A 27923-nucleotide genomic window follows, 5' to 3' on the forward strand; every position below is an offset into this window, starting at 1 on the left:
TTATTTATTTTTTGGCAAGAAAAGTAAAATGTATTTTAATATTTTATACATTGAAATTAGAATGTAATTTTTGCCTTTATTGTTAAAACTTGCATAAATAGCTCAAATCTTGAGGGAAAAAAGTTGTGTTGATCTTGAATATATTTGGCTAGGAAAAAATAAATGAAAGTATGGGTTTCAGTGTATCTTCATGAAGAAGTTGGATGTTTATTTCATTTTTTCTTTATGGATGTTGGTATCTTATGCAATGAATTCTCCTCTGAGCACTGCTTTAGGTCTATCTCATAGAGTCTGGTTTTTTATCATTATTTTCTAATTTATTGCATTGTGGTCATTTGATGCTGAATGTATTATTTAATTTTTTCATAAAATTTCCCAAGGTCTTCTTTTTATCTTATTATATTAGGATATATTTTCTATCAGGATATGAGAACTGAGTGTGTATTATCCACCTTACTGATTGCATTGTTTCACTATTCTGTATTCTAATTATTCTGCTCACTTAAACTATCCAAGTTTACTAAGAGTGTTAGTTTCCTCTTATTAGTGAGTTTCTATTTTTCCTTTCAATCTCATGCAATTTCTGCCGTTTGAAAGTTGTTGCTGTGTTATTTGGTACATAGGTATTAGTAATGTTTTATCTTTATTATGGTTTGTAACTATTATTATTAGAAAAAGTCATTCTTTGTCTCATATTATGCTTCTTGGTTGAATTTTGCTTTGCATGTAACGAAGATAGAGAACTCTGCCTTTTTTTTTTCATTTGTATTTGCCTGATAGATCTTTGCCCATACTTTTATTCTTTACCTTTCAAGGTAATTTTGTTTTAGGTGTGATGCTGCATATAGCATAGGTTTAGATTTTGTTCTAAAAATCTTCATATTTTAGTGAGTTTAACTCATTTATATTTATTGATATAACTGAAGGTTTTGTTTTCTTTTCTACTGTGTTTGTTATTTAATGATTTGTACCATATATATATATATATATTTATATATATATAATACACCCCCACACACATTCTTTTGCTATGTGATTTATTTTCTTTGCTCTTTTTAAATGAAGTGTCTTTTTTGTTATTTAACAAGTTTTGATTCTATTGATTACATTTATACTGATACCTTTATACCAGTAGTTCTCAACTGGGGATAATTTTGCCTCCTACAGAACATTTGGCAATAACTGAAAATGTTTTTGACTGTCACTGGCGTAGGTGCTACTGGCATCTGATGGGTGGGGGCCAGGGTTGCTTCTCAGCATCCTCCAATGCACAGGATAACTCCCCCACAACAAAGAATTATCCAGCCAAAATATCAGTAGTGCTGAAGTTGAGATCTGCTCTATATTAATAATCTTGGTTCTCTATTTAGATATTATCTATTCATTTACTATAATTAATATTAAAATTATTTTATAACCACTTCTTTCTCCCCCTCTCTCCTACAATGGAATTTTAATTACCAGAGTTTCTTAATCTTTGTGCTTTTACATGAACATAAGCTTGTATGATCTTGATTTGTCAGCTGCAAGTTGTAATCTTTTACTCCCAGCTAACTGGCAAACTTAGTTTACATTTCACTTTCTTTCCTCCTTTTATTTCGTGTCAACTATATTAGTTATACATTATTAGAAAATGTAATGTTTATGTACTATTTAATTACCCTTTCTTTTATTCGAGCTCTACTGTTAAGCATATTCAATGCTCACCTGTAAGTCTTTTGCTGAAGTATCTCCTTTAGTCTCTTGAGTGTCAGGAGCTATATTTCTCAGAAAGTGCTAATGGAAACAATATTTCTTGAGCTTTTACATGTTTATTACTATATATCTGTGGCCTTTAGACTCAAAGGACAGTTTGGCTGGGTATAAAATCCTTGACTCATATTTTCTTAATTCTTGAGTATCATAAAATTTGCTCCATTGGTTGCTTACATAAAATGTTGCTGTTGAGAATTCTGATGCCAGACTTATTTTTTCTTATAAATGACTTGGCATAATTCTGGTATGTCCAAAGAATATTTCTCCATAACTTCAGAGTCTACTACTTTTATACTGTTTACCATTTCCCAGTAAGTAGTGTGCACCCTTTGAATATCTATATTTCAGTATTTTCTTTTTTCAGTAAGTTGTACTTAAATCTTAGTTTAAATAATCATCCTGCTCCATTACTTTGGTTTTCTTTGTAGAAAGCCCAGTTACACATATTGGATCTCTTTTGTCTTTATTCTATATTTCTCTCAAATCTTTTTTATCTCTTTATTTATTAGACAGTGTCTAATCTGTGTTCCTTCTACTTTAGTCTTCATTTCTAAAATGCTTTTTCTTTTTAAAATAATTATTCTGTAATTCTCTCACTTTAGTTTTATATACCTCTGTTGTCTAATAATTTCATTTCCTTACAAATTATTAAGTATAACATACAAACACATATACATACATACATACAGAAGATCATAAGAGTATAGCTTAATGAATTATTGTAAAGTGAACATACCTATACAACTACCACCTAGGTCAAGAAATAGAAAATTATCAGTATCTATGAAGCTCTCCTCTTGGAAATCTTTCTAATCAGTAGCCTCTCATTTTGCACCAAAGGCAACTACTAATCTAACCTCTATTATCATAGACTAATTTTTCCTGTTTAAAAACTATTTAAATGGCATCTTAGAGTATCTATTATTTTGGTCAACACTATATTTATAAGATTAACTCATGTTGATTTTAATTGCTGTTTCAAATTCAGTTGTAGGAATATAACACAATTTATCCATCTATTCTTTGTTAAAGGTCATTTGGATTGTTTCCAATTTTTGGCTATTGTGGTACAATGGAATTTTGTTTAGGAGATGTTTATTCTGTGGCTCCCACCTCCATAGAAAGAGTATGCCTCCCTGCCCCATTCATGTTGTGCTTGACCTGCGCTATGTTTGCAGATTTTTGTTTTGCAGTTACAGTACTTTCTGGGGTCTGCTTCCTCTGGGCCCCATTCTCCCTACTGCCTAAATGTTGTCTCTCCCTCATCCTAAGGTGTTCCTGTCTTATTCAATTTGGATTCTAATTTAAGCAGCTTATTCTTAAGGTGAAACTCTACCATTGCAGAAAGGACTGTTTGCTACCTATTTCTGAAATAGTTAAGGGTTTAAGCTTGTATTGTCCAATATGGTAACCACTAGCCACATGTGTTTATGGAGCACTTGAAATATGGCTAGTCTGAATTTAGGTATGTTATAAGTGTAAAGTATGCATTGGACTTTAGAGATGTAATATAAAAAAGTAAGTTATTAATAATTTTTATATTGATTTTATGTTGAATGATAATATTTTGGATATATTGGGTTAAACAGTATATAATTAAAATTTCTCTTCTGCTTTTTAAAAAATGTAGCTACTGGAAGATGTAAAATTATCTGTACACTTCACATTGCATTTCTATTGGACAAATCTGGTTTAAACTGTCACAGTATTGTGTTTAATCTCTTAGCGAATTTACTGTTTTTGGCACTTGGCCCCAATTTCAAGCCTGTGAAGACATTTTCACTTTTGAGAATTGAGCCAGTTGTCCTCAATTCTTCCATTCAGGATAGAGTCTGCTCCTGGGGGTGGGTGAGTACCTGTTAGTCCCCTTTCACTTCCACTGTTTCCATATTCTGTCTGTTGATCCTGGCCAGGCCTGATGCTGCAAGGCTTGCGGGGATTCCCTGTCACCTAGTTTTGATGCGGATATTGTCTGTGGGTTTTTACTTTCCGTCATCAGGTTGGTCTGTTTGGTTTCAGGAGGAGTGCTGGGGGAGTTTCAGAAAGTAGGCTACCATGATCCACCTCATTCATAAGTTCTATTTTTCTTTTAATACACATATATTTTTCTGTTAGGATAAACTTTGGTTTACTTTCATTGATCTTAATCTTGTCATTTAAAGTTTGAAAAATCATGCCATGAAATGTTAGAGATATTTTTGCCTAGTTATATGCATTTAAAAAATTATATTCTTAAAGAATTTTAAATTTTGTTGAACTATGGATCTGGACATTGGGAGAGACCTGGATTTTAGTATCAGTTCTGCCCCTCTTTTCTCAGATCATTTGATAAATCAATCAGGTTTAAAATGTAACAGTTTCATTGTTTTCTGAATGAGGGATATAATACCTATTTCTGTAACTTTAAAAGAGATACTTTTTCAGATTTTAAAAATAGTGCATGCTCATTGTAGAAAATTTGGAAAATGTAGAAAACCATAAAGATAGAGTTAGACCTTACTCATAATCTTAATATCTAGAGATCATTAATAACATAATATATTATTTTCCAGCCTGTTTTTTTTATATAAGTATTTTTTACCAGAGACACACCAAATATACATTTGGCTGAGTGATAACTAGATGAGTCTTAAAATTAGTATTTGGTTGAGATGTCAAAACCAAATATCATGACCATAGAATGAAGTTCTGGGATATAGAATAAATCTAAAATGTAAAAGTTTATTAAAATTATATAATTTCAAAGAATAGTAGTCAGATTTTCCAAGTTGGGAATTGTAGTACCAAAACAATAATTTCTTAACCCTGTTAGGTGCTGGCTTGCTCTTGGGGTCTCTGTTGTATATGTTTACAATACTGAATAGATGCCTGTTTTCATCTGGGTTCAGTGACTCAACAAAATCTTGGTGGAATCTCATTTTTTCCCTAATTCTTTATATTCTTTATTATTTATCCATTTCTTCCTTATGAAATCCTGGAATGCCAAATTAATGTTGTGTCTTAATTTGTCTTTACTAGTATAATTAATTCCCAAGTAGGATATTTTTTTCTTAAAAGATTCATGATCTAAATGGAATTAAATAAGTAAAAACTAAAATAGGTTTTCACAATCATTCTTTTAATGTTATGAATACTAGTACACCAAACGACAAAGATTAGAATTATGGTATAATCCAATCTGCGTTATTCTGCTTGTATTATTGTTAACTTATTTGTAAATAGTTGTTGGCCTAGAAAATATAACTCCTGTCCCTAAAGTTATTTGGTTCATGTGCTCTCTAATTCTTATACTAACTGTTGGTCTATTTTCTATTTTCCATTTGAAATTTCTTAATTGTTTTTAAATTCAATAATCAGTCACTTCCACAATCATCATTATGGCAGTATTTTACGCTTGGAACAATAAATATACATTTATATTTAGGCTGACTCCTCTCAAATGCTAGAACAAGGGAGGGGTTCATTAGTCTGGGGCAGGGTTTCTCAACCTCTGCACTACTGATATTTTTCACTGGATAATTCTTTGTTGTTGGGACCTGTCACGGGTGTTACAGGATGTTTAGCAGTATCTCTGGCCTCTGCTCACTAGATGCCAATAGCAAATCCTGCCCTGCCCTGCCTTCTTCACCAGGCAAAAAGCATTCAAGTTGAGAACCACACTGCTCTGGGATAATAACTTCTAGTTTTCCCAAGATAGTTTATTCTTTTTATTCAAAGAAGAATTCTCTGTGCATTTTTGTTTGTTTTAGTGTTTTTCTTTTTACCTGGGAATAAACAATAAATGCCTCTCTGTCTATGAGGGGTGGGAGCAGGGGAGGAGATGCTACATTACATAATAGACTCATTAGTCTTATTTTTGGTTTCCTTCCTACTGTCCAAGCTCTCTATTTCCCCTGGGAAGTCTAAATCCTGTCTCCACCTCATTCATCTTTGGAGTGTTCTAGGCCTCTTCTGCTGCCTCCACCTGTCAACATGCTTCCCTCCATGTTATGGTTTCCAGAAAGAAATTTCTCATCCATTGCTATCTTCCTTCCCATTCTGTGTGTTATAGGTTTATCTCATTCTAAGGGTGTTCTGAGGGTGGGAAGAGGATGCTTACAGTCTGACAGCCACCTGGAAGCTGCCCATTATTTTAAAATAGAAATCTTGGAGAAGATATGTATTTTTATTCACTCAATAAATAGTTGTAAGTGCCATGTTCTGACCTTTTTACATTTCCTCCCACCCTTTCTTTTCTAGAGCTCATTACCCTGGGACCCGTACAGTAAAGGATGCTAGGTTGACTGGGAAGAAGCTTTGGTCTTCTGAAGATTTTAGCACTTTAAATAGTGATGTGGGTGCAGGCTGCTGGGGTCGCATATTGAATCAGAATTACATCAATGGCTACATGACTGCGTAAGTTATTAGAAACTTTTAAAGGTTTTTATTTTGAAAAATTTCAAAACACAATAAGTAGAAAAAAGTACAGTGGACTTCCATAGTCTCACAACCTAAATTCAATGATTGGAAACATTTGCCTTACTTTCTTCATCTATACCTGTATCTGTACCTAAGCTGTGTCAACTCAAAAAAAAAAAAAAAAAGAAGCAAGACGCTGCAAATAATAGAGCTTATTTGGAGTCTGATATATTGTCTCAGATATGGTTAAGTTATCTCCCTGGCCTGATAATAGCTGTTTGTTCTTATGTTCTTTTATTCCCTTAAAATCACTTACTACTGAGACCTGTTCTGTAAGGGCAAGCATTGTGGCCTGGCTTAGATCACAAAATGGCTTCGGCCTAAAATGGCTTCTCTTATGTCAAGAAAGTTATGTCTGGTTCTCTTCCTCTGGGGAACCCTTACCCTATCTGCCTACACCATCATTTGAACCCTGGCAGTCTGACTCTAAGAGTTCTCATTTGTAAAACTTTGCAACAGCTCAGAGTGAAGTTCATAAAATTATGTCTTGAAATTGGGGCACTTAGAATGCTGACCGTCAAAAGGAAAGCCAAGTATGGATAAAGCCTTTATTTGTATTTGACCTACATTTGTGACATGTCTGGTACTGGTAGGTCATGATTCATCTTCTGGTTACACCATTCGTCAGTAAAATTATACACCTCATATACATTTGTATTTTTTATTATATGATTCACCATTAAAAATATTTAGATGCATCCAACACTTGGTTTTTCAAAATGTGGGTGAACTTTAGGCAACTTATATTTTCTTGTTTTGGGTGGTAATTTTTTGTCATTTACATATATTTGTGTAAACTCTGATAAGGTCTTTTTTACTATAGGCTTGTAGATATTTACGTTTTTATTACAAGCTGCTTTGGTGTTTCCTTTTTATCAAACAAATCTTTTAGCACAATTGCTTGGAATTTGGTGGCTAGTTACTATGAACAGTTGCCGTACGGGCGTTGTGGACTGATGACGGCTCAGGAGCCCTGGAGCGGGCACTATGTAGTAGAAGCTCCTATCTGGATAGCAGGTATGGTTAAGATTCCACCTCTCAATCCCTAACTTCCTCTCTAAGAGACAAAGCAGGAAACGCTTAGAGGGGATTATATGAACACTGTGTGTGTGCATGTGTGTTAGTTTTAAGTGTGTCTCTGTTTCAAGCAAGATTTGTCCTAGTGTTTTGTAAGAATCATTTGGGTAACTAGGCTACTTTCTGTATTCCATTCTCAATTATTCTAAGACCAGGCTTTTTTTTAGTTGATATATTTTTCTCAGAGATTTGTAGTCATGACATTATGTAACCATGACATTATTCTAAACTCAGGTTGTTCTTTCAAAAATATGGAAATGTTAAGTTGGATTTGTATATCCTGGTTGGTTAACCCCTTAAATGTTGAAATAGTTGGTCCCACATTATCTACATGAACTAATGTACTTTTCTAATTTTGTCACCGATTAATTGTGTTACCTCCCAAAATGGTCAAGGAATATTGCTCAGTACATTTTCAGGACCAACCTTGGAGATGCCCAATAAATACATATTGTGGAAATAAACTTGTTTGAAACCATAAAGCTTAGTTTTTGGAATATTTTGTTAACTTTTTAAAAACCATATTCTTTGTAGTTATATTAGGATGGGTTAAATAGAGATCATCAAAAATTGGGAGGGGATAACTTTATTTTTTACTCTTGGAAAAAAAAGGTTTACTCAGTAGTCTTGAACTGACAAAGTGTGGTTCATTTATTTTCACCAGTCATTCTAAGAATATTCCCATAATTGTACCATTTAACTAGAAGTTGAAACATGAGACTGGCAAGTATTCTTCTCCAAAATAGAAAATAGCTGTTAGACTCTATCAGACTTGGGGTGGAAAAGTTTTCCTTCTACCCTTCTAGGTTCTTTGGCTAATCTAATAATTAAATGGTTATAAGGCAGATCACCAGGAAAAAAAACACATTTAATTTTGTACATAAAAATATGAGACTTAAATTTGCAGTCATGCAATTGAGGTTTAAAATGCCATCCTGAGCTAAGGAATGGGATAGGGACCTGGAGCTTCAAAGGGGAGGAAGACAGTTCACAGGAAGAGAAGAGCAGATGTTTGCCCTGCCATGCAGGTGAATCTTTCAGATACAAAGTTGTCTCTGGTAGTAGCTGTCTTTCTGTGCCAGGTCCCCTATCTAAATTCTTTCAGGCAGTTAAAGGAGAGAGAAAAGTTTTTCTTTTGTCTGCTAGGTCTTGATTGCCATCAGCTCAAAATAATCCACATGCTAAAGTGGCACATTTTGGGGTTGCATGTTCTGTTTTCTTTCAGACTCAAATCAGTAAACAGCTTTTTATTTTTTGACGAAATCCTATTATCACAATTTTAATCTTATTTGGGTCTTTCTCTGCTTGTCTATAGCTCATACCACTCAGTTTACTCAACCAGGTTGGTATTACCTGAAGACAGTTGGCCATTTAGAAAAAGGAGGAAGCTATGTAGCTCTGACGGATGGCTTAGGTAACCTCACCATCATCATTGAAACTATGGTAATTCTTTGTTGTTTTTATTGGATTAATTCACTTTGTTAGTATTGGAAAATATAGCATAAAACACAACTGAACACCTTTTTAAAAACAAAAAAAACGGGAGCTTTTCTCCTCTGTATAGGATCCCAGGACTGGGACAGCCAGTCTGTGGCTTGACCTGCTCACTCTCCAGGTTGAGAGCAAACCTTCTCTTCCTTTCAGATCCCTCCCAGGGGTCAGGACCCAACCTTATGCCTTTTTTTCCATTCTACCCAGTTACGTGGAAATCCTTCTTGCAGCTTTGGTTGTAGAGAAGTTCTTCCTCCAGTTCCTAGTTAGTCTTCTTTGAGAATTGTTCCACAGGTAGATGTAGTTTTGACACATTTGTGGGGTGAGGTGAGCTCCGCATCCTCCTACTCCACCATCTTGATCCAACCTCCTCTGTTTGTTTCTTTGAATCTAAGTTGTCTTTCTTTTTGACAGCATATAGTTGGATCTTGCTTTTTGAAAAATTTAGTCTGACCTTTTGATTCAATTGCTTAATCCATTTACATTTAATGTTAATATTGATATAGTTGGATTTACATCTTTCAGCTTACTTTTTAGTTGCTATACATCTCATTATTTTGGTTCATCTATTCTTCTGTTACTGTTTTCTTTTGCAATAAGTCAATATTTTATGATGTAATATTTAAATTATTTTATTTTATTTTTTTACTATATTTTAGTGAGTTATTTTCTTAAGTGGTTGTTCCAGGATTTAGTGTAGAAATCTTGACTTATTAGAGTCTACTTCAGATTTATATTAACTGCATTCCAGTGAGATATTCATTTTTTGAAAGGTATTTTTGCTTAATATAAAATGCTAGGCTGACAGTTTTTCCTTGAATGTGCTGTCTTCCACTGTTTCTGGTGATAAACCAATTATCAATCTTATTGAGGTTCCCTTGTAAATGATCTTGTTCCTTTCAAGATTTTCTTCTTTTCTTTGACTTTCAGCATTTTTACTGGGTGTCTGTATGTGCATCTCTTTGTATTTATTCCTCTTGGAGTTTGTTGAGCCTCTTGGATCTGTAGATTAATGTTTTTCATCAAATTTGGAAAGTTTTCAGCTACTTTTCTTTGAATATTTTTTCTGCTCCTTTCTCTCTCCACTGTTTTCTACTGTCCCATTGTATATATTTTGGTGTATTTAATGGTATCCCACATTTCTCTGAGGTTCTGTTCATTATTCTTTATCTTTTGTTTTTTTTTTCCCCTCAGTTCCTCAGGTTGCACAATTTCTATCACTTGTTTTCAAATCCTCTAATTCATCTGCTATTTCAAATCTACTGTTGACCCCTCTAGTGAATTTTTCATTTCAGTTATTATATTTTTCAATTTCAGAATTTCCATTTGGTTCTTTTAAAATTTTTTTGTCACGTAATTGATATTGTCTACTTGATGAGACATTGTGATTATATCTTCCTTTACTTCTCTAAGCCTTGTTTCCTTTAGTTCTTTCAATGTATTTATATTGGTTACTTTGAAGTCTTCAACTGTTAAATCCAACATCTGGTTGCTCTCATAGGTGGTTTCTGTTGCCTAGTTTTTGTGTATGGGTCACACTTTTCTCTTTCTTTGAATGTCTCCTAATTTTATGTTGAAAGCCAGACCTTTTATATAATATATTGTGGTAACTCTGGGTACTGGTTCCCTCCTTTCCTGGGGTTTGTTGTTTGCTTGCTTGTTTGCTTAGTGATTGGCTGGAGTAATTTAGTGACGTTTATTCCACTAAATAAATAATTTAAGAGCACCCTTACTCTTGAACTTCCCCATGCTCTGCATTAAGTACAATCAATTTCTTTGGGGAGACTTTCTGAACTCTTTGTTTTATGACCTGTCTCTCTCCCTGGACAAAATCTCTGAGCTGAAGCTTGGAGTTGGGGATGGGGACAAGGGTGCGTTTCTCTCTTAGTGACACCTCTGATTTAGGAGTATGGTGCTGGGTGGGGGTTTGGAACCCCCATATTCTCAGTGTGCCTTGTTTAAGGTGAGTCTGTGAATGGAACCTGGGCAGAGGAAGGGAACCCTCAGCCTCTTGGCCACACTCATGGCTACTTGTCCTCAGCATCAGGTAGCTGAGGGGAAGGGGGGAGAGAAGTGCTGATATTCTGCTTCTCTCACGAAGATATTGTTGTCTTCACCTGGGAGCTGGGAGTGAGGGAGCCCCGTGTTCTTGGCTGTACCTACTTGGCATGGAGTTTCTGTCACTCTAGGCTGAGAGGGACAGGGAGGGAGTGGATCATGGTTTAAATACCACGAGTTTTAGTAGATTTTATTGAATAAATGTTTCTATATTTGTTGCATGGCCTTAGGACCATTTCCAGAGACTTTATTGTAATTATTATTTAAATAATTTTCACCAGGTTCACTGGGAGCAGGTTCATGGAGCTCCTCCCATTGCCATTCTGGAAGCAGATCTCTTCTTTATTAATTATTCATTCAGTTCTTTGAACATATTTAAATACCTGATATAATGTCTTTGTCTAGGAAGTCTAATATCTAATAAGCAATGACTGGGGTTTCTCAGACATAGTTTCTGTCAACTGCTTTTATGCCTGTGTATGGGCCATTCTTTCCTGGTTCTCTGCAAATCTCATAATGATTTGTTGAAAACTAGACACATTACATAAAATAACATGGAGACTCTGGAGATCAGATTCTTCCTCCTATCTAGCATTTGTGGTTGTTGCTCTTTGTCGTGGTTGTTGCTGTTTATTTGTTTTGTGACTTTCCTGAACAAATTCTGTAGTTTGTAAGCTTTATCATTTGTGGCCACTGAAGCCTCTGCTCAATTATCTTAGTGGTCAGATCATGATTGTACAGATTTCCTTATGTTTGGAACTAGCAAGTGTTCCAGCCTTTGCTGATGGGCTCTGTGTGCATAGTTGGGGCATACCTCAATACTCAGGCAGGCAGTTTACAACTCTGCCTTAGCTCTTACTTCCTGTTTGAGCAGAGCTCCCAGGTCGACTTGAATTTCCCAGTAAAGCCATCTGGGACCACAATTTTCTCTGTGGGAAACTTTTTAGCTACAGTTGCAACTTCCTTTACAGATATTGGGCTATTCAGTTTGTCCATGTCTTCTTCAGTGAGCACTGGGTTTTTGTGTCTTCAAAGAAATTTGTCTGTTTAAGTTGTTAAATTTCTGGGCACAAAGTTATTGATATTATTCCCCACTATTCTTTTAATATCTATATACTCTGTATTGATGTCACCTTTCTTAATGTTCATAATTGCAATTTGTGTTTTCTTTTTATCCTGATTTCCTAATTAGTCTGGCTAGAAGTTTATTCAATTCTATTAATCTTCTCAAAGAGTCAGCTTTTGGTTTCTCAATTATTCTCTCTTGTTTTTCCGGTTTTTGTTTGATTTATCCTTTCATCTCTATTATTTTCTTTCCTCTGCTTACTTTGTTTTTTTAAAAATTTAATTAAATTTTTTTATTAAAATGTAGTCAATTTACAATATTATATTAGCTTCAGATGCACAGCATAGTGATTCAGTATTTTTATAGATTATTCTCCCTTTAAAATTATTAAAAAATAATGTCTATATTTTCCTGTGCTGTACAGTATATCCTTGCTGCTTATCTATTTTATACATAGTAGTTCGTATCTCTTAATCCCATACATACCCCATGCTTACTTTGGTTTTAATTTGCTCTTCTTTTCCTAGTATCTTAAGCTGAAGTCTCAAATCCTTTCTTCATTTCTAATCTAGGTGTTCAGTGCTATACATTTTTTTCTAACTACTCTTTTAGTAGCATCCCACAAATCCTGATGTGTTGTGTTTTGCTTTTCATACAGCTCAAAATTCTTTCCAATTTCACCTTTTATTTTAATTTTTTTCTTTGAGACATGAATTATTTAGAAATTTGTTATTTAGTTTTTAAATATTTTGGAATTTTTCCAGAGATTTTTGTTACTCATTTCTGATTTAGTTTTACTGTGGTCAGAGAACAGACTTTCTGTGACTTGAATCTTTTTGAATTTATGGAGACTTCTTTTATGGCTAAGATTATGGTGTACTTCGGTAAATGTTCCCTGTGCACTTGAAAGGAATATGCATTCTGCAATTGCTGGATGAAGTGATCTATAGATGTCAGTCCAGGCAAGTTACTTGGTAGTGTTGTTCAAATCACCTGTGTCTTTGTTGATCTTCTGTCTAGTGGTATATCAGTTATTGAGGAAAGGTATTGAAATCTCTAACTATAATTGTAATTTAAAATTTTCCCACAAAGCCTGTCCCAGAACCTTATATTGTAAGTCCTCTGTGATTGTTGAATCCCCTAAAGTAGGGATGATGTCTCAGACTTCTTTTGATCCCAGCCCATTGTAGTGATTATTTTGAAAAAAATGATGCTGGCAGTGAGATTTGTTATATGTATTTAGCTGACCTCAGTTGTGTATTTGAAGGTTATATATAGGTGAGATGCCTTTTCAGTGAAAATGTCCCAAGATTTACTTCTTTTTTGGACGTACAGTACTTCTTTTTTGGAAAACAGAAATAAAAATTAATCTGTGTGCCATCAAATGACTGGAATTCAAAGTTTGATTCAGTCAAAATGCCATTGAGTTTTACTTTGACTAGGCATACACAATAGGCATTCAATAAAGGTTTTTAAGAAAAAAGTCTTTAAAAGTTTGAAATAAACTGTTATTTGTCACCTATTATGTGTCATTTCTGCTAATCTATAGGCATTAAATGTTTGTTTGTTTTTTTCCCCCCAAAATGGCTTGTATATCATTCGGATAACTTACATGATTCTTTTTTTTTTCTACTCAGAGTCATAAGCATTCCATGTGTATACGGCCACTTCTTCCCTATTTCAATGTTTCACAACAATTTGCTACCTTCATTCTTAAGGGTTCTTTTGTAAGTAAATAAGTGGAACTTTTATTTTGATTTTGATTTGAGAATTTATATATTTTATCACGGGCTAGCAGTTCTTAAGTGAAGTCTTACATTACAGGTGATTAAGAATTTGCATACGAGTGGGTAAATGCCTTGGTGTCTTATGTCTGCTGACTAGTTTGAGTCAAACATACAGAAGCCACTAGGAGGTAATGCTCTTTGTGGTTTTGAAGAATCCTAACAAAGGTCACTTGCAAGAAAGTTGTCCTTTTTGGTAGAGCATCATTTGTGTAGTTGAAGGAACTTTCAAACACTGATCTTTACAGTACTCTGTACAAAAAAAAGAGTCAAGATTCTTGTTATTTCTACCTATTGTTAGATTTGAATACAGAAATACAGTGCTCTTTCTACTAATCGTGTAAGAATTGTTTTTTCATGCCAGAAAATTCTTAAAAAGCTTTTTACATAGGTATAATAATGAGTATTTTTGAAGCAAAGACACTAAAATCTTTTTGAACATTTGCCAAAAATCTGCAGTGTTTTTAGGAAATAAAGTATTTGCTTGAATAATGTCTTCCTACTTTCAAAATGTTTACTATTTAAGATTTGAGGTGGATCTTTCGGTAAATAGAAATAGAATGCACGTTGTCATTGGTTCATTCTTGCTGGTACAAATTTTAGAAATCCTCAGAGGAGATGACGAATCACTCAACTATGCTTTCTTTGTGTTTTCTCCTTAGAGTGAAATACCAGAGCTGCAGGTGTGGTATACCAAACTTGGAAAACCATCAGAGAGATTTCTTTTCAAACAACTGGATTCTCTATGGGTAGTTTTAAATAAATTCCTATAGTGTGAGCATTGCAACAGTAAAGGGAACAGAAATTTGATTAATGAATTAATTTTTAATTTCATAACTGATTTTATGGCTGAAGCATAATAGAGGTAAAGTTTGCCCCCCATTTTTTAAAATAGAAGTCCTCTTCGAGGCAGTATGGTTTAGTAGATGTGTTTGTTCTTGGTATTTAGTTTGTCTTGGTGAATGGTACCAACCATCACTTGGTTGCTCAAGTCAGAAATTTGAGTCTCGTTTGAGACTGTCATTCCCACTCACCCTTTGTATACCATCAGTGATCAAGTATAGACAATATCACCCACATATTTCTCCTACCCATTCCTTATTTTCCATTCCCACGGCTACTGCTTGTTTCAGTTCCTCATTATGTCTATCTCGGATTTCAGAAACTATCTCTTGTTTTTTCAATCTCCCCGCCACCTATCACACTACTACCAGAATGATGCGTCTAAATGCAGATCTGATTTTTGTCAGTCCCTGCTCAAATGCCTTAGTGATTTTTCCTATAAGTTCACATTCCTTAGTGTGGCATGTGACCCACGTTATCATCTCATGAGGTAAAAGACTGCTTTCCTTTCTAGATGCATGTCCTAGTAAACTGACCTTTCCTCACAGACTAAACATCTTGCATTTTTCAGAGCATGGCATGCCAAGTTAATTACTTCTGTGACTTTGCACATGCTTTTTCTTCGTCCTAGAATGCCTTCTGTTCATATCTTTGTCATCCTTCAAGACTTAGCCCAAGTGTTGCTTCCTCTGAAGCCTTCCCCACCAGTCTTAGGTCATAGGCACCTAGGGATATGTACTTACCTAGTAAACACTTTCCCCACTACACTGGATGCCTCGAGGATTGGGTCCCAGCCTTGAATACCTTTTTGTCCCAGGTGCCTAGTGTAGAGCTTAGCAAATGGTGGTTTTTCATGAGTAAATGTTTCAAAGAATGAATTGGCCCATGCAAGCACATCACTTCACCTAACTGACACAAATCTGCTACTTTTTATGGTAATTATTAAAGTTCTGTGACTCAACTAGTCAGTATCAATAATTGAATGCCCATTGTATATTAAATTTGAAAAAAGGAATAGTCTCTAATTTTTGCACAACACATTGCTAGAAATAGCATAATAAAACTGATTTTCCCCATAGGAAAAATAATATCATTTGGAGTTCTTCCTAAGCCAGAATATGGTATTAGATATTTCATAGATCTGACCAACAATTTATTAAAGCAAAGGTATGATATACACCTCTAATATAAAGTAGAAATAAAGAGCTACTCAGATTTCGTAAAGTGGACATAATGTTTAGTGCCTGTGTCAGTTATGCAAAGGACTTCAGTGTCTTCAGAGGCCTGCTTTTACCATAGGACACCTATGATGTAGGGAAGGTTTCTCGTAGGTCACTCACTGAGCTTAGAACTTTATAAACATTTTCTCATTTAATCCTCACGATAACCCAATGAACTATGTTTTCTTCCCCTCATTTTTTTTTTTTTCCCCTCATTTTATAGATGAAGGGATTATGGCTTTATATGCCAAGGTCAAAAATGTGACATAAATGTAATTTGTTAATTGAAATACATATTGAACATGTAATGAGTAGGACTTTTTTTATATAGTAAACGTTTTCTGTGTTTAACAGCTGAGTCAACAATAAGATTTTATGGATTTTTCTACCTTAGCAAAGTCCTAAAAAATAAATAAGCACATCTCTTAGTTACATGTATTGAATTATACACAGGCTTTAAGGATAGTACAGTCTAATGGAAAAGACAGAGTAATGGAAATGGATTTGGGGATCATCTAGTCCTCCTTCCTTCTGTGAAAAGAAATTCTTATATCCTTTCTAGAATGTTTAATTGTATAAAGTCTTATAAATAACTTAAGAAAAAAGATTCCAAAGGCCTTGATATTGAGTGTGTCCTTCACAAGTAGTTAGGAAATTCTAAAAGAAATGAGTTTGGCCTATCTTAAGCTTATTTTTTAAAAAGCTGTTTGACCCGAATGAGATGAGCCAAAGCCCTTGGCTTGAACGCAGCATCGCTTCTTTCTCAGCTCCTAGACAGCGGCGGCCGCTTCACGCTGGACCTGCAGGAGGACGGGCTGCTCACGCTTACCACGCTCAGCACCGGCAGCAAAGGCAGTCACCCGCTGCCTCCGAGGTCCCAGCCCTTTCCCCGCGTCTATAAGGATGACTTCAATGTCGGTACGTTTTTGTGCTAAAACTTAACTTGGTTTCCACTTTCAGCAGTAGTGAGTAGATTTCTACCTGTCAAACCGGTGCCTGATGGAGTGGTTGTGAGAACTACATTAATTTAGCTCTAAATCTCTACGTGGTAAACGGGAGCTAATTTTTGTGTTACTTCAAAATAAATCGCAACTTGAGGGTCCTGTAATTTTCAGTGCCAGAAAAAATGTAGAGGTTATGGTTGGAATGAAAGTTATACAGGCCTTACTCAACTTACGGTGGGGTTAGGTCCTGATAAACCCATCGTAAGTTGAAAATATCATAAGTCAAAAATACCAAACCTCAGAACTCGGTCTAGCCTACCTTACCTGTGCTCAGAACACTTACGTGAGCCTACAGTTGGGCAAAATCATCTAACACGAAGCCTGGTAAGGTGTGGCATATGTCATGTTGTTTATTGAAGACTGTACTGAAAGTGAAAAGCAAAGTGTCTGTCTGGGTACAGAATGGTTCTGAGTGTGTTTGTTGTTCACCCTCGTGATTGCATGGCTGACGGGGGTGTGGCTCACTGCAGCTCGCTGCCACTCCCCGGCGTCACAGGAGGGCATCCTGATCAAAGTTCAGAAGTTGAGGTACAGTTTCTACTGAATGCATACTGCTTTCGTACCTTTGAGAAGCTGAAAACTTGTCAGGGCCATTAAGCAATTTGCCTGGGGAACCCACTGAGCTAGAATCCGAACCCAGGTCTACTTATTCCAGAACTCATGATCTTTCCTCTTAAGCAGTTGCATGGATTAAGTATGTGAAGTCTGTAGGTCAAACTGATCCCATTGATATTTAATAAAGATGGTATAAAAGTCAATAGCTCTTTAGTAACCTAAACCCTAAACTTTGACTGTTTATAAGTATCATTTACTTATTTAAAACTTTTCAAAAGTATATCAAAATGTACGAGAAAATATCAGAGAGGAGAGATTCTGTAAGATTTGATACTAAACAAAGAATTTATTGTGTTCTGAACAGATTACCCATTTTTTAGTGAAGCTCCGAATTTTGCTGATCAGACTGGTGTATTTGAATACTTTATGAATATTGAAGACCCTGGAGAGCATCGCTTCACGCTGCGCCAGGTTCTCAATCAAAGGCCCATTACTTGGGCTGCTGATGCATTCAACACCATCAGTATTATAGGAGATTACAAATGGTATGTAAAATTGACATCCTTATGTAGATCTGGCTGAAGTAACCTTGTAAGGTTGTCAGGTACATTCTGAAGCCAGGACTTTTCAACAGTTCTCCTGTCCAAGAACCTAATAGGTGTGTTGTAATTGTTGAATATTGCGGTGGCCATAAACCAGCCAATTGTTTTGTTGCCTAAGTGTCCTTCCCTCAGATTTGCCCAATTTAATAGTAATTGTTGCAGGATCAGATTGATTTTGATATAAAAATTGAGGACTTTTGGACCCAGTTATAATTTAAAATTTATTTATAAGCAGACTTTGTGATTTGCATGTTGTTTTTAAGTTTTTGTTTTTGTCGGAGAGTTGATTTGTTGAAATGGAGTTGCCACCTGCTGGATTCATACTTGAATTACATTGTTTTAGCTTTTGTGGAAAATCTGTTTACCAGGTGACAGTAGATGGCAACAGTAAAAAGCAAATCAGCTTTTAGTTGCCTACAGAATTCCACTCTTTTATTTAGGCATTTGATAAAGAGAGAAGATGTATTTATTCTTCACTCAAAATATAATGGCCAAAGCAAAACTGAGAAGTCAGTTATGGAATTCCAGTGTACTGACTAATTATAACTGTTTTAGGTGTTTCTTTTCTCTTTTTTCTTTTAACTAGTATAATGCTACTGTGAAACATAAAACACAAGCATTTCAGGCTTAGTGATAGTAACTATTAATGTCAAGTCACCAAGTAGCCATATCTGTAGCTTGGAAATTGGGCAGGAAAGGGAAGATAATTTGGAAAAGAGCTTTGAATTGTTTATCTGTAGAATGCTGCAGAAAGTCTCTGTCCTTTCTGTATTGCCTTACTCCCTGTTATAAATCCCAATTCTAATCCCAAGCTCAGATAGTAAGTCTTAAGAAACTCCTATCCAGAGTTTCTAGAACCCTTACAGCTCCTTGGAGAGTTATTGGGGGTAGAGTAAAGAATTCTTGCCTAATTTAGAATAACTTCAATGGCTTATCTTTTTATACAACAGAAATACTGTTTATCCCAACATCTCTGTACCAGACACTTTATCTGGACATTCTGGTCATGTCAGTGGGGTTTGTGATTTCCTCATTTGTTACTAACGGTCTTACAGTAAGACAGGTGGCTGCGTTTAAATGTCTAAGGGATGGACCCTGTTATTTTGATCACCGGTCTGGAAGCCAGCCACCATAGAAAACCTTTAAGTTTCTGTGACAGCCCATATCCCCCACAGCCATGAACACTACATAGGGCTCTCTCTGAACCCCAAATCTATTGTTTCTGGCTGGGACTCCAGAAAAACTGAGAGACTCTTTCATTGTAGTTTTAGAGAGATGATGTAGAGCACCATCTACAGATTAGACAAAACTCTTCATAACTTTGAGGGTTTTGCAGTATTTAAATAGCAATACTCAATCTTTACTATTGCAGTGCGTAAGGAGGTGGAGAAGAGGAGGATGGGGGAAAGTGGGGAGAGAAGGAAAGAGTGACATATTCTGAAAGAAAAAGAACCATGAAATGGCAATTATGCATGTCAAGAAAGGACTGTTTTCGTCTTTCTTAAGCCCTACTTTCATCATGTTCTTTCACTGCTCAAGAATATGCAGTGACTCTTTCCTGCTACCGAACCAGATCTGCACTTCTATGCCTGACTTCCAAGATCTTTTAAAATTTATTTAAAAATAACACAAAATAATTTTGTGTTATTTCCCATTATCCTATCCTGGATTCAAGGGAGCCAGATCTGTTTAGAGATGTACACACATCCCATGTTCATTTCTGTTCTCTGGCTGTGATGCCCATTTATTGCAGGGAAAGGAGGGAATGAAAACTGGATAACACTAAACACTGGTATGAGCTTCCCGTAGCTACCTTTTGGCAAAGGTAGCATCCTCTTTAACTTATAGACTGGGAAACTGAGGCTTCGGGGTAAGATTTGTTCAAGATCCCATACTTTTAAATTCCAGAACCAGGGCAAGAGGCCAGGTCTGTTTGGTGCTGTAGCCCATGCTCTTGGACTATACCTCACAACCTTGTTTTCATCATTGTCTTCTTCCTGAGAGTAGGAAAGGGAAAGTCAGTAAGTTAGTGGAGTTTATCCATAGTGCTATTCTAGTAAATCGGCTCTATGTGAGCACGGTGCCATCAGTTCTTAGAACTATGTTTACGACAGACCTTCTCTCATATTTAGATTTAGTTAAGTATCAGCACAGTAATTTGACTATAAATGGTAGACTTTACCAAAGCTGTTAAAGATTTCCATCTTGTTAGTAAGCTTTGGTTGGGATCTGAGGACAATCACAAAATTATCTTTCGCTGCACAGACCTGAATTCTGCATCCTTTTGATCAAATTTGCTTCATTATGTTGGCTGGTTTTTGTTCTCTCAGCACTTCCAAGAGATTATGGCTGTGGAAGACTAAACCAAACTTTTATTCTGTTTTATTCATTATCTGTAAAATTGCCTGTAAGTTGTGATGCAAGAATCACTTATTCTGGACTGTGATGTAAAAAAGGAAAGCATTTGATCTTCTCTCACTCTGACTCTAAATAGAATAAGTTTTTGGTGCTGACAGGATCTGTAGCACTTTCAAACTTCTGATGAGCCAGCAGGGAGGTAGGGGATGTAAGGAACAAGGCTGATCCTTGGTGGTTTCATGCTGGTGATAATCTACAGAGAGAAAAACTCCCTCTGCTGTGGGAGGACATACAAGAGAGACTGGGCTTTAGTTACTTAGCATTTGATTTTCCCGTGAAGTAGCCCAGCTTTGATTAAATGATTAAATGTAGATTTTCCTGATTGTTGTGTACCTGCTGTAGGTGCTTCTTTTTTATGTTTTCCTTTACAAAGTATAATTTCACTGTGCAAAATTCACTGACAGGAAACTCTGAGAAATGTAACAAGTCACATAATTCTGGATCCAGTTTTTCCCCATTTCCAAAATATATTTCTTGGCATTCTTAGTTTTATTTTAGATAAATTGCTTGCTTTATTACTTGACTGTGTGCAAGCTTTCTAATTCTTTTCCATTTGCACTTAGAATTTGAGTGGGAGGGGAATTATTTTCAGAGGTCGTATTGGATTGGGGTGGTTGTATCATTGCAGAAGGAATCCAGTAGCATTTGTAAAAGGAAGCCCGGAGGAGATCTCATTGTTAAAGCTCTGGTAGTTCCTGGTTGGCTGAACCTTTCTCGTCCTTTGATCTCCTGTCAGTGATATCAAATCCGGGGTTTTACTGCCTCTGCACAGACCTAGGTACTCTGCAGGGGAAAACGGTCCCCCGAGTGAGATTCCTGGGCCAGAAGCATCAGCATCGCCTGGCAGTTTGTTAGACTTGCACATCGAGGGGCCCACCCTAGATCTACTGAATCGGACCCTGAGGGGTGGGGCCCCAGACTGAACTGAATAAGCCCTCCAGGGTGATTGCAATACTGCTCAAGCCTGAAAAGCCCTACTGTAGAGTCAACATAGAGTTGGCTGTGTCTTGTTAGGGTTAAACGTAAAAATTAGCCTCAAAGCAGCTTTTGTTCTCCCAGAGGCTCCTCATAGTCTCCACTGCTTCTCTTTGCTGATGGAAATGTCATAAACCTTTTTGTTCAGAATTATGTGGAAATTTATCTTTTACGTATTCCTAGAAAAAATGGCTTCTTCTTATATTCTTAGAATGAGAAGTTCTTTTATTATAGAAAGCTAAGAAATCTATTCTTAAGAATCTTGAAAACAGTAAATATTATTTTCCAAGAGTAAGTCATTAAAAGAGGCAATGAAATGACTTGACTTCAGTCCTGTAAAACTTAAAAAAACCATCATCAATGAAGCCCATCCCTGCTATAAGTGTGGACTTAGCAAATCACATACCTTGATTAGAAGTTTGGAAGCATGTGACTGTGAAATGAACCATTTGTGCTACATTTGAAATGACATAATTAAAAGCACTAACACTTTGATTCTGCAGGTCCAATTTGACTGTAAAGTGTGATGTGTACATAGAGACCCCTGAGAAGGGAGGTGTGTTCATTGCTGGAAGAGTGAATAAAGGTGGTATTTTGATTAGAAGTGCCAGGGGAGTTTTCTTCTGGATATTTGCAAATGGAACCTACAGAGTTACAGATGATCTCGGTAAGTGGCTTCTTCTATAGCACATGGTTACTATGTGATATGTTGCTATATCTGTTTGTTACTTATGGGAGTAATGAAGGAGCTTTATACCTCATTGTGTTCAAACATCATATTGAGAAGAGATTCAACATGTGTAAGCAAACGCCAAACGATTCAAAATTACAGTGTTAATTAGTACAGACAGAGGCAGCTCAGTGAAAGAGAAAATTGTGCAAAGCTTTTCGGGTATTGTAGAGTTGAGCTAGGCTGTCAGAGTAGGATTACCAGAGATTGGGGTGTGGCGGTAGTAGTAGGGAGAGAATACTCAGGAAACACTATAAATAAAAGCAGGACTATAAGAATGTTGCTCGTGTGCTTACGGAAATACAAAAGGAAGGATTGATTTGCTTAAGATGGAGAATTCCTATTTCCTAATTTAGTCAGTAACTTGAAAACAGCTGGACTTTTCTCATTCATCTTAACAGTCCTTGTCTTATGTAGAATAGTATTTTATCCAGAATAGGTGCTTAGAATCCGTTCAAGTTGAATTCCATCCACTTCACTTTGGTTTGGGTACACACTGCTCTGTTGAAACTAGACCTTATTGGTGGTGACTCTTCTTGATTCATAGTCTCTTGACTTTTGTCCTGCATTAATAAAAAATCTTCTCTCCTATAGTTTCTTCCCCTTTGCCTCTTCCTAAGGTGAAAAGGGCTCCAATAATAAAATAAAAATTAAAGAAGGCGTGGGTAATGAGGACATTAGAATAGGAATTGCATAATCATAGCATGACTGATCTGGAAGGTACCTTGCATTTTCCAATCCAAAAGAGAGTGCCAGAGAGGTTAATTGCTTTACTCAAGGTCTCAAAATGAGGTAGTGACAGAACTGGAACTAGGGATTTAAATCTCTGACTTCAGTCCCCACTGCTCTGTGTCTTAAACTGCCCATTGGACATCTCATCCTGGTTTTCTCTCAGGCATTCAAATGTAATACATTCAAAAATTAGCTTATTATTTTCTCTCTAATTCTCAGCGAACGCTATTACCATGTAGCCAGGTACACTAGCTGGAAATCTTATGGTAGGTTTTGACTCTTCCTCCTTATCCTCCACGTTCAATCCAACCAGGTGTACATGCAGACCTGAACTATACACGCTAATGCGTCATTGCACGATGCTTGGTTTGTAAGTTTATTTTGCTCGTTCTCTTGTGAGCTCACATATGGCTCAGAGTAGGATCTCTCTGCATGCTGGATGGATGCCTGAATGAAGGGTGTTTTGTTTTAAGTCAATTGTAGGTATGGAAATGTCGATCTTTATTAAGGCTGACTTTACTACATACAAATGCACCTAAGAACCCCCACTGAGTTTTGGGATTCTGTGACTTAGATTTTAAAAATACATCAACTGGGATAATCTCTTTGTGTTACAGCTGGATGGATCATATATACTTCAGGACATGCTGACGTTACAGCAAAAAAATGGTATACACTCACTTTAACTATTAATGTAAGTATTGCTGATCAGAATGCCTGAGGTAAAAATATTCTTTTCTTGTGCTTTTCTAACGTTTTCGGTTATCAAAGGGGGCAAGTATGGTAAATAGTGGAAAATAGGCAGAGACTCTGCCGTGATACCAGCAAACCACCAGTCCCTGGGATGATAGCGTGTGTCTGGGTAAACCCACCCGAGAACCATCAGCAGCTGACTTTATCACCCCCAGTATTTTTTTGTTTTTAATTTTGTTTTTGTTTTTTAAACTCAGGAGTAATTGGCAGAGTCAATAATTGAACTATTTTTTTTTCAAGTTTTCTTAAACCAAGACTATTATTGGAGCTAATAGGTATAAGCAAAGTCACATACATTTATTTTTTGATGGTTAAGAATAATTTGGTTTTCAGCTATAAGCACACTTTTTTAGAAGTTAGTTTCCATGACTCTTTGTCAGAGATGATACCAGATTGACTGTAGTATCATGGAAATCTAAAAATATTTGTCAAAATTATTGGTTGATCATGAGTTATTGATTGACATGCTTCCAAGGGATGCTGTGTAGAGAAATTCTTCTGTATAATATACTGCTCTCTGCCAAGACAGTCCTGTCATAATTTTGTTTAGGTTACAATAGAGATAAAAAATGGAATTCAAATAACTTTTTGAACTTGTTCTCTTCTCTTAGTCAACCACCAAAAGTGACAGTACTAATTTTTCTGGCAGTAACAATATGTAGTGAAAATCCAGTTTGGGTGTAACACGGTTTATATAACTATAACCACACTTGATGGGCATAACCTTGTTCCTAGTTCTTCCCTTTTGCAGTGAACTGAGGCAGTAAGGACTGGCTTACCTGCAGATAGAGGGGAGGCATCTTTTATGTGCCTCTTGGGGGTACACATGTGCTGTTATTTGTTTAGGCAGATATTAGGTCTTGGAATTGGATTTTAAATTTTAACAGATCCTGCCCCAAACTATATCAATTTTTATAGCAGTTATAATAATATTTGATATTACTGATTTTAAAGATTTTTTCAACTTAATAGACATGATTTTTATTTCCTTGATAATTAGGGAGTTTGCACATCTTACTATGTTTATTGGTTATTTGTGTTTTTTCTTCTCTGAAGTTACCCATTCACATTCTTTCCTCATTTTCCTATTATGTTGTCTTTTTCTGATGGATTTGTATGAATTTATTATATATTCTGGGTAGTAACTCGTTGTCTGTTATATATGTCACAAATATTTTCTTCTATTCTGTCACATGTATTTCAATTTGCTTATGGTATGTTTCGTGAATAGAAGTTTTAAATTTTGCTACTGTCATATATTTCACTTTTTTGCATTGCTTTTATGTTTTATTTAAGAAGGCCTCCCCCTTTCTCAAGGTCAGGAACATTTTTTCCCCAAAACCAAACAAAGTTTAGGATTTTTTTAAATGTTTAAGTCTTTAATCCATCTGGAATGTATTTGTGGATCATAAGGAGAAGAGCCCAACATAATTTTTTAAAAACAAGTGGATAGCCATCATATTTATTACATAGACTGTCCTTTTGCCCATGATTTAAAAGCCATGTTTTCCACATAACAAATCATCATGTGTACATAGGCTTATTTCTGAGCTTTTTTTCTGTTTAATTGCTTTGTTTGTTATTATCCAATATCACACCTTAAATTGTGTTTACTTTCTAAAATCTTTGATTACATGGTTTACTCCCTTACTTCCTTCAGAGTTCCTTCCTGACCACCTTATATAAGATAGCACCCCGTCTCACTCTCTGCCCCTCTTCCCTTCCTTAATTTTTCTCTGAAGCTCTTGTTAACCTCCTGACATCTTACATGTTCTGTTGATCGCTGTGTGTTTGTCCTGCTCTGTTCACTAAAACCAGGCTCCTTTAATGACAGGCGTCTGTTTTATTCACTGCTGGCTCTCTGGCACCTAGAAAAGTGCCTGGTGCACACACAGCCAGAGCAAGAGCCCTTGTAGAATGAATGAGTGGTTATCCGGTGAGGCAAGTTCCTCATTATTTCTTTTTAAAAATTACCTTTGCTATTTCAATAGCATATTTACTCTTCTATTTGAATTTTTAAAACATCTTTTCAATTCCATGAAAAATGCTGCTAGCATTACACTGAATTTATACATCAATTTGGGCAAAAATAATATGTTCTTTTAGAATAATGTGTTTCCAGGGACTTCCCTGGCGGTCCAGTGGTTAAAACTTCGCCTTCCAATGTTGGGGGTATGGGTTCGATCCCTGTCTGGGGAGCTGGGATCCCACATGCCTTGTGGCCAAAAGGCCAAAACATAAGATAGAAGCAATATTGTAACAAATTCAGTAAAGACTTTTTTTCTAAAAAAAGAGAATAGTGTGTTTCCCCATTCAAGAACATGGTAGCAAGAACATGCTGCATCTTACCATTTATTAAGATCTCCCACTATGTCCTTCAGTTTTATTTTTGTAGTTCTTCCACCTTACTTGTTAGGCTTATTTTTAGTAATTTTATGAATTTTTTGAAATTTTGAATAGGATTTAAAAAGGTAAATTTCCTTAATTTTATTAGATATTTTGCATACATGTTTAAAAAAAAGGGCTTATCGAGAACACCTGCCTCCTTCCTCACTGCTGTCCCTGCCGCCTCACCCCATTCTGTGTTCTGCTCCTCTGACACAGCCACTTTGAACTATTTCAGCTATTTTCTTCTGGTATGTCTTTTATATAAAGTGATTTACTACTTTCAGAAATTAGCTCCGCTCTTGCTACTGGGATGGACGGGGATATTGGTGACTTACACCTGCTCCACCCCCTACCCCATTATTTCTTGTTCCACCAACTCTGGGCATTCTGCTTCTCCCTTGCGTCTCAACTCTGTGCACATAATCCAGAGCGGTCTCTGAGGCACCCATCATCACATCAACCTGTTTTAATTCTTCACATGCCACTTATCGCTTAGCTCTTAGGTATTGTGTGTGTTTGTGTGTCTCCTTCTACTAGAATGTAAGCTGTATAAGAGCAGGGACCTTGTTTTTCTTGTTCATCCTAAATTCCCAGTGATTTAAGCAACATTTGGCATATCAATATTTGTTGCATAAATGAAAAACAAAACAAAACAACATCTTTTATGATGTTCATTTTCCAAATTACTGCTAATATGAGGATTTTATGATTTTGAAATTGGCCATTTTTGAATTCTTCTCAGCACACATCAGATGCTTTATCTTAGTGCTGTTGCGTGGGGGTTAGAACGATAAACTTTGAAGTCTATTAATAGTCACTTGCAGATATTTTATGTTGCTCCGCTTCTGTTTTACCATCATGATCTCATGAAGACACACCCTTATGCAGATTGAATGGTATCATATATAAGTATATATACATGAAAGTTTGGTACAGTACCCAATATGTGGTGAGCACTTTAATGAGTCAAGTTAATATTCTTAGGAGTAGGTAGGTGTGTTAGGAACCAGACAGGTCAGCATTCATATTTCCTTACTGATATATGCTGAGACTTCCAGCAAGTTATTTCAAGTTTTTGAGCCTCTGTTTCCTTATCTGTAAAACGGAGGTAAGCTCTGTAGGTTGTTCTAGTTAGATGTTTTTTATTCTTCATTCGACACATTTTTATTAAGCATCTGTTACATGCACTGTTCTAAGTACTGGGGATACAGCAGTGAACAAGACAGACAAGGTTCCAGCTCTCTCAGAGCCTGTATTCTTCTAGGACAGGGATTATTAAACTTTTTTTTTCTTTAAAGAGCCAAAGAGTCAATATTTTAGGCCTTGTGAGCCCTATGGTCTATGTTGCAGTTGTTCAGCTCTGCTTTTGTAGTGAGAAGGGAGCCGTAGACTATAGGTAGATGAATGGGGTGGCTGTGTTCCAATAATATTTAATTTATAAAAATAGGTGGCTGGCCTGTGGGCCATGGTTGGCTCACTCCTGCTCTAAATAAACAAATAAACAAAATTATGAAGGAAAAATGAGATAATGAGATAAAGTAGCTTCCCTGCCAGATTCTCTAGATAGAGAGGTCAGGGAAGGCCTCTTGAAGTGGGTGATGTTTGAGCCGAGAGCTGAGTGGTGGGAAAAGCGGTCTGCGCACAGGGCACTGCTGTGACTGGCCTTATGTGACGAGCTGCCAGAGGCTAGGCTGGCTGACACCTGGGGGGCGAGGGGCAGGGGGAGGATGAGCTTTAGTGCTTAATATAATTTGTGTACATAAGCTCCTTGGCTCAGTGTTAATATTCACTATCCCCTAAGTGGCAGAAGATGTTCAATAAGCACTTCTGGAGCTGAAGGTAGCTGTGCAGGTGTGTAGTAACAGAAATGTATGTGGCTCTGAATGTGGAGTTGGGCAATTCAAATTCAAGTCCTAGCGTTGCTGGAAAATCTGTGACTTTGATTTTTAGTCTCATTAAGTCACTGTGTCTCCATCCATAAAATAAAAGAAGTAAATGAAGGCCCCTTCCATTA

General features: G+C 36.1%; 1 protein-coding gene across 9 annotated transcripts in view; it reads left to right on the forward strand.

Moving 5' to 3' along the window:
* GALC (galactosylceramidase) overlaps window positions 1-27923 on the forward strand; it is a 183908-nt gene that overhangs the window by 30212 nt on the left and 125773 nt on the right. For 8 of the 9 annotated variants that reach the window (XM_082451292.1, XM_082451295.1, XM_082451293.1 and 5 more), the window contains 9 exons: window positions 5995-6150; window positions 7106-7230; window positions 8606-8733; window positions 13543-13632; window positions 14352-14438; window positions 16520-16670; window positions 17676-17856; window positions 21810-21973; window positions 23386-23462. In XM_082451292.1, coding sequence (XP_082307418.1) covers window positions 5995-6150; window positions 7106-7230; window positions 8606-8733; window positions 13543-13632; window positions 14352-14438; window positions 16520-16670; window positions 17676-17856; window positions 21810-21973; window positions 23386-23462 — 1159 coding nt within the window. The remainder of the gene's footprint in view (window positions 1-5994; window positions 6151-7105; window positions 7231-8605; window positions 8734-13542; window positions 13633-14351; window positions 14439-16519; window positions 16671-17675; window positions 17857-21809; window positions 21974-23385; window positions 23463-27923) is intronic. The other variant, XM_082451297.1, reaches the window with a different exon arrangement.

The sequence above is a fragment of the Balaenoptera physalus genome (assembly GCF_965194825.1).
Source record: "Balaenoptera physalus genome assembly, chromosome: 2".
Lineage (NCBI taxonomy): Eukaryota > Metazoa > Chordata > Mammalia > Artiodactyla > Balaenopteridae > Balaenoptera > Balaenoptera physalus.